The sequence below is a fragment of the Nycticebus coucang genome, chromosome 20 (genome assembly GCF_027406575.1).
Source record: "Nycticebus coucang isolate mNycCou1 chromosome 20, mNycCou1.pri, whole genome shotgun sequence".
NCBI lineage: Eukaryota > Metazoa > Chordata > Mammalia > Primates > Lorisidae > Nycticebus > Nycticebus coucang.
Genome location: NC_069799.1, coordinates 47905220 through 47917262, shown reverse-complemented (window position 1 = coordinate 47917262; position 12043 = coordinate 47905220). Strand labels below are relative to the sequence as shown.

Here is a 12043-nt window from a genome sequence, read left to right as displayed (position 1 = left end):
TGTGGAATGTTTATTTTGAATTCCTAGAATTTACCATCCATTTCTTGGTTCAATACTAACAGGCCGTACAATGCCAGGAAGAAGAATGTGCAACTATTCTGCTAGAACATGGTGCAGATCCAAATCTTACAGATGTCCATGGCAACACTGCTCTGCACTATGCTGTCTATAATGAAAATATACCAGTAACAGCAAAACTGCTTTCACATGGAGCAAATGTTGAAGCGAAAAACAAGGTATAAATCAGCCAACTTTATTTTCAAAACATTTGAAATGCATTTGTTTGGACATTTCCAAAGTAAAGATCAATTTTCCATACTGGGAAGTTTAAACAGTCCCTGAACAAAAATATTTTCAAAAAACTTTGTCTAAGATTTAACTTCTAACACTGATACTTTAAAAGAGGCATTAGAGGCTCGGCGCCCGTAGCACAGGGTTATAGCACCAGCCACATACACCAAAGTTGGTGGGTCAAACCCAGCCTGGGCCAGCTAAAACAATAATGACAACTGCAACAACAACAAAATAGCCGGGCATTGTGTTGGGCGCCTGTAGTTGCAGCTGCTTGGGAGGCTGAGGGAAGACAATTGCTTAAGCCCAAGAGTTTGAGGTTGCTGTGAGCTGTGCCACCATGCCACTCTACTGAGGGTAATATAGTGAGACTCTGTCTCAAAAAAAAGAGGCATTTGAGGGTACAGCTTTCTTTAGTGCATTGATAGTAAATATTTGTGGAAACATTGAATTTTTTTTTTTTTTTGTATGTGTGTGTTTTTTTTTGGCCGGGGCTGGGTTTGAATCCGCCACCTCTGGCATGTGGGACCCGTGCCCTACCCGCTGAGCCACAGGCGCCGCCCGAAACATTGAATTTTTTAAAGGTGAAACTATTTTTTCCCCAAATACTTTTAACCACCAGCTCCCCCCATCTTTGTGTAAAACAACAAATGGAAAGCAAAATTTTCCCTGTCTATAGGCTTTATCTTAAAACCCAAACAAAATAAAAGCATTTTAGAAAAAATGGAAATCTTGTGGCTATTGACAGGTTCATAACAAAATTGATTTTTTTGAAAGGGATTTATCTCTTAGTAGCAAGACTTAAGAAGAAAAAGGGAGAGGGAAAAACAGAGTAATCAGAAATATGCAGGCCAATTTGGAAGTTAGGTAATTGAGGTAAAATACCAAGAAGTTTTTTGTTTTTTGTTTTTACATGTTTATATAATTAGACAAGTTTCTCTTCAGTTTTGGGGATAATCATTCTCAGTTTGGGAAAGAGCGATTTAGTGGTGATCTTGCCTAGGGATCACTTTTAGGAGAAGTCTGAACAAACCAGATTGGCAGTGAGTAGGTGGTAATGAAATTGAGAAATAAGAGGGAAGAACAAATAATTAACTGACTTGTTATCCTATTCTGGCAGAAATAGCAGAGTTTAGACCCTTATGTCAAATATCAAATGTCTTGATGGGAATGTGGGAGATAAGGAACTTGTAAATACCAAAATAAAGCTGATGTTTGAGTTTAGTAGTCCCCATTCTCCCCCCCTTCCCTAGAAAATTAAGTGGAGCTTTTAATAAATGACTCCATTTCTTACTTTTTCTTCTTTTTGGCTAAATCACAAATGATAAAGGGGTTTGGCCATTTACTGAGATACGAAACTGAAGTGATTGTCTACCACACTAGTCAAATAGAATTGTACATCACAGTGACCTGGGGAAATTAACAGCAATAAAAACATTTACAAATCTAAATGCTCCCCTGAAGATTTTGATTTAATGTGTCTAATAAGGGCCTAGACAAGTATATTTAAAAATATTCATCTTTCCTCAAAGCTGGGTATAGTGGCATGTACTTATACTCCCAGCTACTCAGAAAGCTGAATTGGGAGGATTGACTGAGCCCAGGAGTTCGACTCTAGGCTTACAACATAATGAGACCTAGTCTTTAATACCAACAACAAATTTTTTTTTGAGATTCTGATGCATTGCTGGTTAAGTACTACTGAGAAGATAAATGTAATATATGCATTCCCGTATCTTAAAATCATAACAAATCTTTATTTATTTTTTTTGAGACAGAGTCTCACTTTGTCACCCTTGGTAAAATGCCATGGTCTCATAGCTCACGCAACCTCAAACTTCTGGGCTCAAGCAATCTGATCCTTTTGCCTCAGCCTCTCAGAGTAGCTGGGACTACAGGTGCCCACCAGAACACTCTGCTATTTTTAGAGACGGGGTCTTGCTCTTGCTCAGGCTGGTCTGAAACTCCAGAGGCAGAGTGCTAGGATTACAGGCGTGAGCCGCTGCGCCCAGCCCTCATAATAAATCTTTTAAAAAGTTAGAGTTTAATATGTGCTACTTCCTTCAAGTATCTCCTTTTCAACAATATTAGCCTGACTATCTGTCTTTCTCCACCTTTGTGGTTGGGAAGTTAAAAGGAATATTACTGGCAATATCTGTCAGTTTAGAAAACACCTTTTAAACATCAATCATTGACTCCATTCAGAGGATCTTTAGAAATTTGCATATAGGTAGTCTTTCAGTGAATAGTGTCTGACCCTGTCAGCATTTCCTATTTTAAAGTATGTATTGAAAAGAATTTCAAGGTTTTCAAGATAGCTTATATTTGTTCATGATGTATACTCTATGTTTTATATTAATTCCTAGTAATGGAGTTGAATTTTAAAATTTAGAAGTTGGGTTTTTTTTTGAAGGGGGGAGGCAGGAGTGGGGGTGGGCAGAGTCTCACTCTTTTGCCCAGGCTAGAGTGCTATGGAGTCAGCCTAGCTCATAGCAACCTAAAACTCCTGAGTTCAAGTGATCCTTCTGCCTCAGCCCAAGCTGGGACTACAGGCAGCTGCCACAATGCTCAGCTAAGTTTTCTATTTTTTAGTAGAGACAGGGTCTCACTTTTGCTCAGGCTGGTATCAAACTCCTGACCTCAAGGGATCCTCCCACCTTAGCCACCCAGAGTACTAGGATTACAGGGTGAGGCACCACACCAGGCCTAGAAGTTGGTTTTTAAAAAACTCTTTCTTTATATGTATACATCATCTTCCCATTAGAATGTGTTACAGACATTGAGCTTTATTAGGTTACTCATGTTTATATTTGCATAGGTTATGCATATTGCAGACAACATTGTCTCTTTCTTTCTTTTTTTTTTTAACATTGTCTCTTTCACCTTAGCATTTTTCTCTTAGAAATATAAGTGATGTAATGGCTCTCATTATGCTAAAATAATCTATACAGTTCAGTATTAGAAGTATTACTGATGAGTCATTTTATTTTTCTTTCTTTTTTTTGAGACAGAGCCTCAAGCTGTCACCCTGGGTAGAGTGCTATGGCATCACAGCTCACAGCAACTTCCAACTACTGGGCTCAAGCGATTAAATGCAGCGATTTAATTAACTCTGAATTAAATGAGACAAATGAGGGTGACAAAGAAAGACTCTGTCTCTAAAAAAAAAAAAAGAAAGAAAAGATACGGCTCCCTGACCTTAAGAAGCACCTGGTTGAGATGGGAAACAATAAAATCATATTATGTCATGATAAATGCTGTGTTAGAAGCAGAGTCTTGGAACTTGAAGTGAATTTTGGAGATGACAAGAGTTAATGTTGTGAGACAGAGGAGATGTGTTACCAAGGGAAGGAGCAGTGTATGGGAAAGCACAGAGGGGTGCAAAGGAAAGGACTGCTTTTTTCCTGTATTATGTATTTCCTACTTATTTGTTCATAGGCTCTTACAAGGTTGGACATTTAAGTTCGTGAACTGATACTAAAAAAAGTACTATATACCTCATTGCTGAATATCACTGTGGTTACCAGATGGCCATGGGGAGCACTTCAAACGTCACTGTAGTGATATTCACTAATGAGGTAAGTAGCACTTTTTCTAGGATGAGTTTGTGAACTTAATTGTTGGACCTCAGATGGTAATAGCTCTGATGGCCATTCCAGAAAAAGAGTTCCGAAATTGCTTTGAAGGGTTTACTAGGCACTAACATTGGTTCATTGCTTCTCAAGGAGAGTATCTTGAAGGTGATCATCGTGATATTCAGCAATGAGGTATGTAGCACTTTTTCTAGGATTGACTCATGAACTTATTTGTATAACCTCTTATAAACATAGAAATTTTTTCAGTGCAGTTGAGAAATATTTAATTTTGTGAATTATAAATTGTTTTCATTCTTTACAGGCTGAACTCACACCAGTTTTGCTTGCTGTAAATGGAAAAAAACAGAAAATGGTGGAATTTTTATTACAGAACAAAGGACATGTAAATGAAATTGATAAATTGAAAAGGTACAGTAGTTAGTTTCCATTTGTTTTTTAAGCCTGATTTTTGCTCTAGAGGGATAATAGTCATTCAAGTCAGAAATATCAGATTAGGGCGGCGCCTGTGGCTCAGTGAGTAGGGCGCCGGCCCCATATACCGACGGTGGTGGGTTCAAACCCAGCCCCGGCCGAACTGCAACAACAACAACAACAAAAAAAAATAGCCGGGCGTTGTGGCAGGCGCCTGTAGTCCCAGCTGCTCGGGAGGCTGAGGCAAGAGAATCATGTAAGCCCAAGAGCTGGAGGTTGCTGTGAGCCGTGTGACGCCACGGCACTCTACCGAGGGCAGTAAAGTGAGACTCTGTCTCTACAAAAAAAAAAAAAGAAATATCAGATTAATAAGATTAACTCTTAAATATTAGGATATAGTGAAAAATATTAACACAAATCATCAGTTAGGTAGAAAAGCAGTTACTTGGAATGGGCGACATGACAGTGTATAGCAGGATTCATCTTCTTTTTTAATATTGACTGATGGTTATTTGTAATTGATTTTTTGGTCACATGATCTTATATTAGCTAAAAGTTTCATATTAGCTTTTTTAGTTTTATAAAGTATGGACTTTAACTTTTAGTTTACTTTATGACTCAATATTGAGCTTCTAAACTCTTTTTTTTTTTTTTTTTGTAGAGACAGAGTCTCACTTTATGGCCCTCGGTAGAGTGCCGTGGCCTCACACAGCTCACAGCAACCTCCAACTCCTGGGCTTAAGCGATTCTCTTGCCTCAGCCTCCTGAGTAGCTGGGAATACAGGCGCCCGCCACAACGCCCGGCTATTAAAACTCTTTTTTAGTATTTTTCTAACCTATGCTTCTTGTATAGTTTTTCTTTAAAAATGTAATATTAAACATAAATAGGAGTTGAAAATCATTCTGTCTTTTGGATGACTTTTTAAGTTGCTTTCTTTTTTTTTTTTTTTTTTGTAGAGAGAGTCTCACTGTACCGCCCTCGGTAGAGTGTCGTGGCGTCACACGGCTCACAGCAACCTCCAGCTCTTGGGCTTACATGATTCTCTTGCCTCAGCCTCCCGAGCAGCTGGGACTACAGGCACCCGCCACAACTCCCGGCTATTTTTTTTTTGTTGTTGTTGTTGTAGTTTGACCGGGGCTGGGTTTGAACCCGCCACCCTCGGCATATGGGGCCGGTGCCCTACTCACTGAGCCACAGGCGCCGCCCTTTAAGTTGCTTTCTTTGAAGAATATTTGTGTTCTAAATGACTTAATTGGATAAACTTTAATTGGGTAAACTTTTCCTTTATTGAAGACAAGACACATGAGGGTGATAAAGAGTAGAGGCATAGCTTTTAAATTCTAAAAGATTGGGCTCAGTGTCCATAGGACAGTGGTTATGGTGCTAGCCACATACATTGGGGTTGGTGGGTTCAAACCCAGCCAGGGCCAGCTAAACAACAATGACAACTGCAACAAAAAATAGCTGGGCGTTGTGGCAGGTGCTTGTAGTCCCAGCTACTTGGGAGGCTGAGGGAAGAGAACTGTTTAAGCCTAAGAGTTGAGGTTGCTGTGAGCTGTGACGCAAGCACTCTACCGAGGGCGATGTAGTGCGACTGTCTAAAAAAACACAACAAATTCTAAAAGACTGGGTAGAATTCCTAATTTTCTCTTCTGCTAACTGTCTGATCTTGGGAACATTACTCATCACTAAATACGTTTTCTGATATAATAAGGATAGTAATAATATCCTTTAAGGGTCATTGTGTGTAAGATTAAATACATAGCATTAATTCAGTGCCTGGCACATGTTTATCAACATTAACTGAAAGTGTGAGAATTATTGTTATATTGTTATTACCATTATTATTAATGTTACTGTTTAAAGTCTAAAGGTAGGCTTCTAATCTGACCTCTAGCTAACTTTGAATTTCAGTACAGATATCAGACAAAGGAAGAAATGCATCATTCTTTACTTGAATCTTTGCCTACTTTTAGATAAGTGACCTCTGCATAGTTTCTTGCCCATCAACTTCTACTGGGTAAAACCCAGTGGAACAGGAGTGTTCTTTTTTGTCTCTTCCTTTTAATCTTTGCAGTAATTGACAAAGATAAACACTTGAGCACCTAAGGTCACCTAGGTTGTTAATACATGTAAGTGGTCACACAAGCAAGATGTTAAATTGGTAAAGAATATCAAATTAGCTGTTTAATTTTATTAAAGTAACTTAAGGGTGAAGTTATCTCTCTTCAGTTACTATAGAGCAGTGCTTTATGCTTGCTGTATGTTATGAATTATCAAATGTAGTTAGGTTTCTTCTTCAGCAAAGTACTATGTGTTGATGTCTTTTCTTAAGATGTCTGTGGATCATATTAATGTACACAGCTATGATTTAATAATAAAAATAAATAAATAAATAAAAAGGAAAAAAGATGTCTGTGGATGGGCTACTAAAGAATTTGTTGTTGCTGGTAGTTTTAATACCTAAGTGTCTACATTAAAGGCTAGTTAACAATAAATTGAGGTTTAAAATAATTATACCTATATCATTTGACACATCATTGGAGATTTCATAGTTTGGTACAGGTAGTTTTGGAGTGGCAGTGAATGAGTCTACTTTATCAGGCAGAAATCCAGCAAAAGGCTGGACTTGTTAAAAGTAGCAATGGATATAGGATTCTTTAACTCAGGACTTTTAAAACTTTTATTCTTAGGGATCTCAACATTGTTCATTTTATTCTAAGTATAACCTCTTGATGAAAATAGTGTCAAATCTTTGATTTTTCTAATTAGTTATTTGGGTCTTGAAATGTCCACCTTAGTAGAAAATCTTGTATTAGCTCCTGAGGGCTGTCTTGCATATCCATTTCCTTGAATTTTTCAAGAACCTAAGGGATTCCTTAAAGTCCCAGGAAGACAGTCCTCTTTAACAAGTCAAGAAGGAGGAAAAAAGACATTCTAATCATTCTGTTGTTTCTGTTGATTGTATTGCTGCATTACTACTATTGAAAGTGGTCCTGCAGTGTGGTAACGATAGACCTTTGCTATCATGATGTCCTTACTGATTTAGACCCCTCAGTCTTCGAGTTTAGAGTTACTTTTTTTAGTGCACATACATGTGATGCTTATATGCTCAGTCACTGCACCAGCGCCTTGTTCTGGCAGCTGGGCCTCCTCACTTTAGCCACACACATAGTGAGCAGAGTGACTGAAAACCTCACGTGGAGCCACATCTCAACTTAGACTTAACCTAGACCTGCAAGGGAAATTATTTTTTGAGGCCCTTTTTGTCTTTTCTCTAGTAAATATTAGTCATGATTCTTTTTTTGGAGATAGATTGTCACTTCGTTGCCCTCGGTAAAGTATAGTGGTGTCATTCTTGGGCAACCTCAAACTTTTAGGCTTAAGAGATCCTCTTGCCTCAGTCTCCCAAGTAGCTGAGACTACAGGTGCCACCACTACACTGAGCTATTTTTAGAGATGGGGACTTGCCCATGCTCAGGCTGGTCTCCAACTCCTGAGCTCAGGCAGTACGCTGGCTTTGGCCTCACAGAGTGCTAGGATTACAGGCATGAGCCACCATGCCTGGCCTAGTCATGATTCTTTTAAACAGAGAGGTTCAAATAATGTTGCAAAAAGTGGTGATGTTTCTTCCTTGCTACCAGATCTGTAGCAGAGTCTCTTTATATCCTATGTAACCCCTTTCCTTTGTAGTGGCAGGTCCCATATTGTTCTTCCTTAGAGTAGTAGACAGCAAGTTAGGTTTGTCCCCCTCCAGTGATCTGTGTTCTTAGTAATGAAAATTTCCCAAGCTACTTGCATCTATACCCCAAAAGTTTTGAAATATTTTCAAATTCTACCTCACCAGGAAGCCATTCAACAGGATTCTCTGAATCTAAAGTAGGTTAGTTGGATTTAACAGAGCTAAGCCATGAGTTAGTCAGTATCCTTGTATAAATGCAGGGCTTTGTGCTTGCTCTGGCAGCACATATACTAAAATTGGAACAATACAGGGAAGGTTAGCATGGTCTCCAGACAAGGATGACGTGTAAACTTGTGAAGCATTCCATACTTTGTACAGTGCTTGAGTGTCATTTGACTGTTTACTCACTGGTTCCAAGGAAACATTGTGAGCCAGAGTTAAACAAGTACACTCAATATTGAAATTATGATTTTTTTTACTATGAAAATATTCGTATAAGGTGATCTTTGAAATGAAAACAGCTGAATAACACATGGGATATTGCATGCAAATATATTGTTAGTATGTATCTTGGAAATGAGAAAATGCCATTTACATCTCTTGTGTAGAACTTAAAAAAATTAGAATGGTGTTTTGTCTTCCACATCAGTTGGAGATAAATATGGAAATTAAGCATAGTTCTAACAAAGATCTCAGTCAGAATTTGAGTAGCTGGAGAAGGAATAGTAGTAGTCCAAGCCAGGTATTGACATGTATTAGTTTTCTGCTTTGGTGTGATTGAGTAGCTTACTAGTAGGGGACAATTATCTAGTTTAAAGTTACCTAGTTTAATGAAGTAATATGTTTATAAATAAATTTTGTTGCAAATTATAAAATAGCTGAAATGCCCAGAATTACAAGGTGCAAAGAAAAGAATAACTAATAGGTAAAATTAGGACTTAATAACATTTTCTGAAAACTGAGTATTAGAACCTGTAAAAAAAACACATGCTGGGTCTTGTTTGGGATTCCAAAATATTTTCAGCAGTAAAATTCAAGAACAGGTTATTTCATTGCCTCACTATTTCTCTGAGCTTTTTTAAAATGTTACTTTGTTAAATCATCATAGCAGGCCAGTGAAATAAGGCAGGAAAATCTTTATTTTCTTTAAGAAGGCATTGAGCCTAAGAGAAGCAACTTGTTCAAGAACAAATTTCTGTTGGCTACAGAGCTGGAACTTATTCTGAGTTCAGGACACTTTATATTATATCAAGCTAACTTTAGTTAATTTACTGAGCTATACTGTCCTCAATTCATGATCCCTGCAGCCCTCCTTACCTTCTTTCATTTTATTTATTTATTTATTATTTGTTTATTTATTTATTTTTGAGACAGAGCCTCAAGCTATCGCCCTGGGTACAGTGCTGTACCCATAGCTCACGGTAACCTCTAACTCCTGGGCTTAAGCGATTCTCTTGCCTCAGCCTCCCAAGTAGCTGGGACTATCGGCCCCTGCCACAATGCCAAGCTATTTTTTTTTGGTTGCAGTTGTCATCGTTGTTTGGCAGGCCCGGGCTGGATTCGAACCTGCCAACTCTAGTGTATGTGGCTGGCGCCTTAGCCGCTTGAGCTACAGGCACTGAGCCCCTTTTTTCATTTTAAAAAGAAGTTTAGCAAGAAGTCTGTAGAGCTTAAATATTTGAAGTGTTAGAGATAATTGAGGTTTTTATATTAGCTCTGATATTGTCTGAAATACTTTAAGAATTTAATAGATTTGATAAATGTTTTTAATATCAGTAGTAAAGTGTTAATTTTATTTATTACATATTTTTTCATAGCAGTCGCCAACTAATTTCTGAATATAAAGAAGAAAAGATACCCGAAAATCCTTCTCAAAATAGCAATTCAGGTAAGCCTTTGATAGTGAATTACTCTTGCCCTAAATAAAAAAAGAAAAGTAAGGAATTTTTTTTTAATTACTAAAGAGCAGTTAAAAAAATCATTGTGTGGCTGGGCACAGTGGCTCATGTCTGTAATCCTAGCACTCTGGGAGGCCGAGGCTGATAGCTTGAGCTCATGGGTTTGAGACCAGTGGGAGCAAAAAGTGAGACTCTGTCTCTACTAAAAATAGAAAAACTGAGGCAAGAGGATCGCTTGAGCCTAAGAGTTAGAGGTTGCTGTGGGCTATGACAGCAACTCTACCCAGGGCAATAGCTTGAGAATCTTGTCTCAAACAAACAAAAAAATCATTGTGTAGGGCTGAGTGTGATGGCTTATGTCTGTAATCCTAGCACTCTCGGAGACTAAGGCAGGAGAACCACTAGAGGTTCGGAGTTCAAGACCAGCCAGAGCAAGAGTGAGACCCTGTCTCCACCAAAAAATAGAAATAAATTATCTGGTGTGGTAGTACACACCTATAATACCAACTACACAGGATGCTGAGGCAGGAGAATCAGTTGAGCCCAGGAGTTTGATGTTGCAGTGAGCTGTGATGATGCCACTGCTCTGTAGCTGGGGTGATAGTGGGAGACTCTTTCTCAAAAAAAAAAAAAAAAAAAATCAATATGTAAATAGATATTGTTTCTTAATTTCTTCCTTAGTGCTCTAGAATTTGGAATCATTTAAGAAATGAGTTGTAGGCAATTTATAATCTCAAACAATATATCTGGGAAAAAATAATTTTGGTCTCTAAAATCCTGTAAGACATTTTTGTATACATAGGAAAAAGAATGATTTAGTATGTTGATTTCTTTAATAGTCTCATTATAACTAATTGGACTTATAAAAATTGATCTGTTGGGCAGTGCCTGTGGCTCGGTGGGGAGGGTGCCAGCCTCATATACTGAGGTTGGTGGGTTCAAACCTGGCCCCAGCCAGCTAAAACAGCAATGACAACTGCAACCAAAAAAAAAAAAAGCCAGGTGTTATGGTGGGTGCCTGTAGTCCCAGCTACTTGGGAGGCTAAGGCAAGAGAATTGCTTAAGCCCAAGAGTTGGAGGTTGCTGTGAGCTGTGACAGGATGGCATTCTACCGAGGGCGACAAAGTGAGACTGTGTCTCAAAAAAAAAAAATTGATCTGTTTAAATTTTATAATAAATGCATTGCATTTGGGAGAACTTTAATTAAAGTTGATTCTGGAACATCACAGGGGTTTTCTCACCTAGGAGAAAAACTCAGTTCAATTCAAGCTGCGAGGAGGGGAATTAGGGAGAGGGGAGTTTGGTGGGCTCCCACTTAATGGGCACATGGTAAGGGGTACGGCACACCTTTTGGGTGTGGGACATAACTACAAGGGGGACCCTACATAGCACATTCAAATATTATGACTTGGTTGTTTGTACCCTCACATTAACCTGAAATTAAAACAAAAACAGATATTTCTTTATGGTAAGTCAAAGGACTAGCATTTGCTTTAGCCTGTAGAGCACCAAGCATGCTAACAAATGTTTTAGAGGCCAAGTATAATAGTTCAAGCTAAGGATCCAACAATATCCTTGTAACTAGGGAAACAAATATATCCATCTCCAGCCAGATTTCTTCAGCTGTTGACCTCCAAAAGACATGACCTCCATGACAAACTGCCTACCTTCTTCGAACATAATAAGTCCTCTAAAACTGCTTGTCCCCCAGGCGGCGCCTGTGGCTCAGCGAGTAGGGTGCTGGCCCCATATACTGAAGGTGGCAGGTTTGAACCCAACCCTGGCCAAACCGCAACAAAGAAAAAATAGCCAGGTGTTGTGGCGGGCACCTGTAGTCCCCCTACTTGGGAGGCTGAAGCGAGAGAATCGCCTAAGCCCAAGAGCTGGAGGTTGCTGTGAGGCTGTGATGCCATGGCACTCTACCGAGGGTGACAAAGTGAGACTCTGTCTCTAAAAAAAAAAAACTGCTGTCCCCAGCCCCCAGGCTGTGGACTGGTACTGGTCCACAGCCTATTAGGAACCAGGCCACACAGCAGGAGGTGAGCAAAGAGTTAGCCAAACTTCATCTGTATTTACAGTCACTCTCCATCACTCACATCACTGCCTGAGTTCCACCTCCTATTAGATCAAGGACAGCATTGCACAGGAACGCAAACCCTACCAT

The 12043-nt window shown here is 39.0% G+C and overlaps 1 protein-coding gene and 1 non-coding gene across 3 annotated transcripts in view; both read left to right on the top strand.

Annotated features, from left to right (window-relative positions):
* Positions 1 to 12043, top strand: part of ANKRD26 (ankyrin repeat domain containing 26) — a 93927-nt gene that overhangs the window by 3957 nt on the left and 77927 nt on the right. For both annotated transcript variants that reach the window (XM_053573138.1, XM_053573136.1), the window contains exons 3-5: positions 63 to 236; positions 4189 to 4295; positions 9799 to 9869. In XM_053573138.1, the coding sequence (XP_053429113.1) occupies positions 63 to 236; positions 4189 to 4295; positions 9799 to 9869 (352 nt within the window). The remainder of the gene's footprint in view (positions 1 to 62; positions 237 to 4188; positions 4296 to 9798; positions 9870 to 12043) is intronic.
* LOC128573188 (U6 spliceosomal RNA) lies at positions 8248 to 8354 on the top strand. Its single transcript, XR_008376356.1, has one exon. It is a non-coding gene; the product is annotated as a U6 spliceosomal RNA (small nuclear RNA).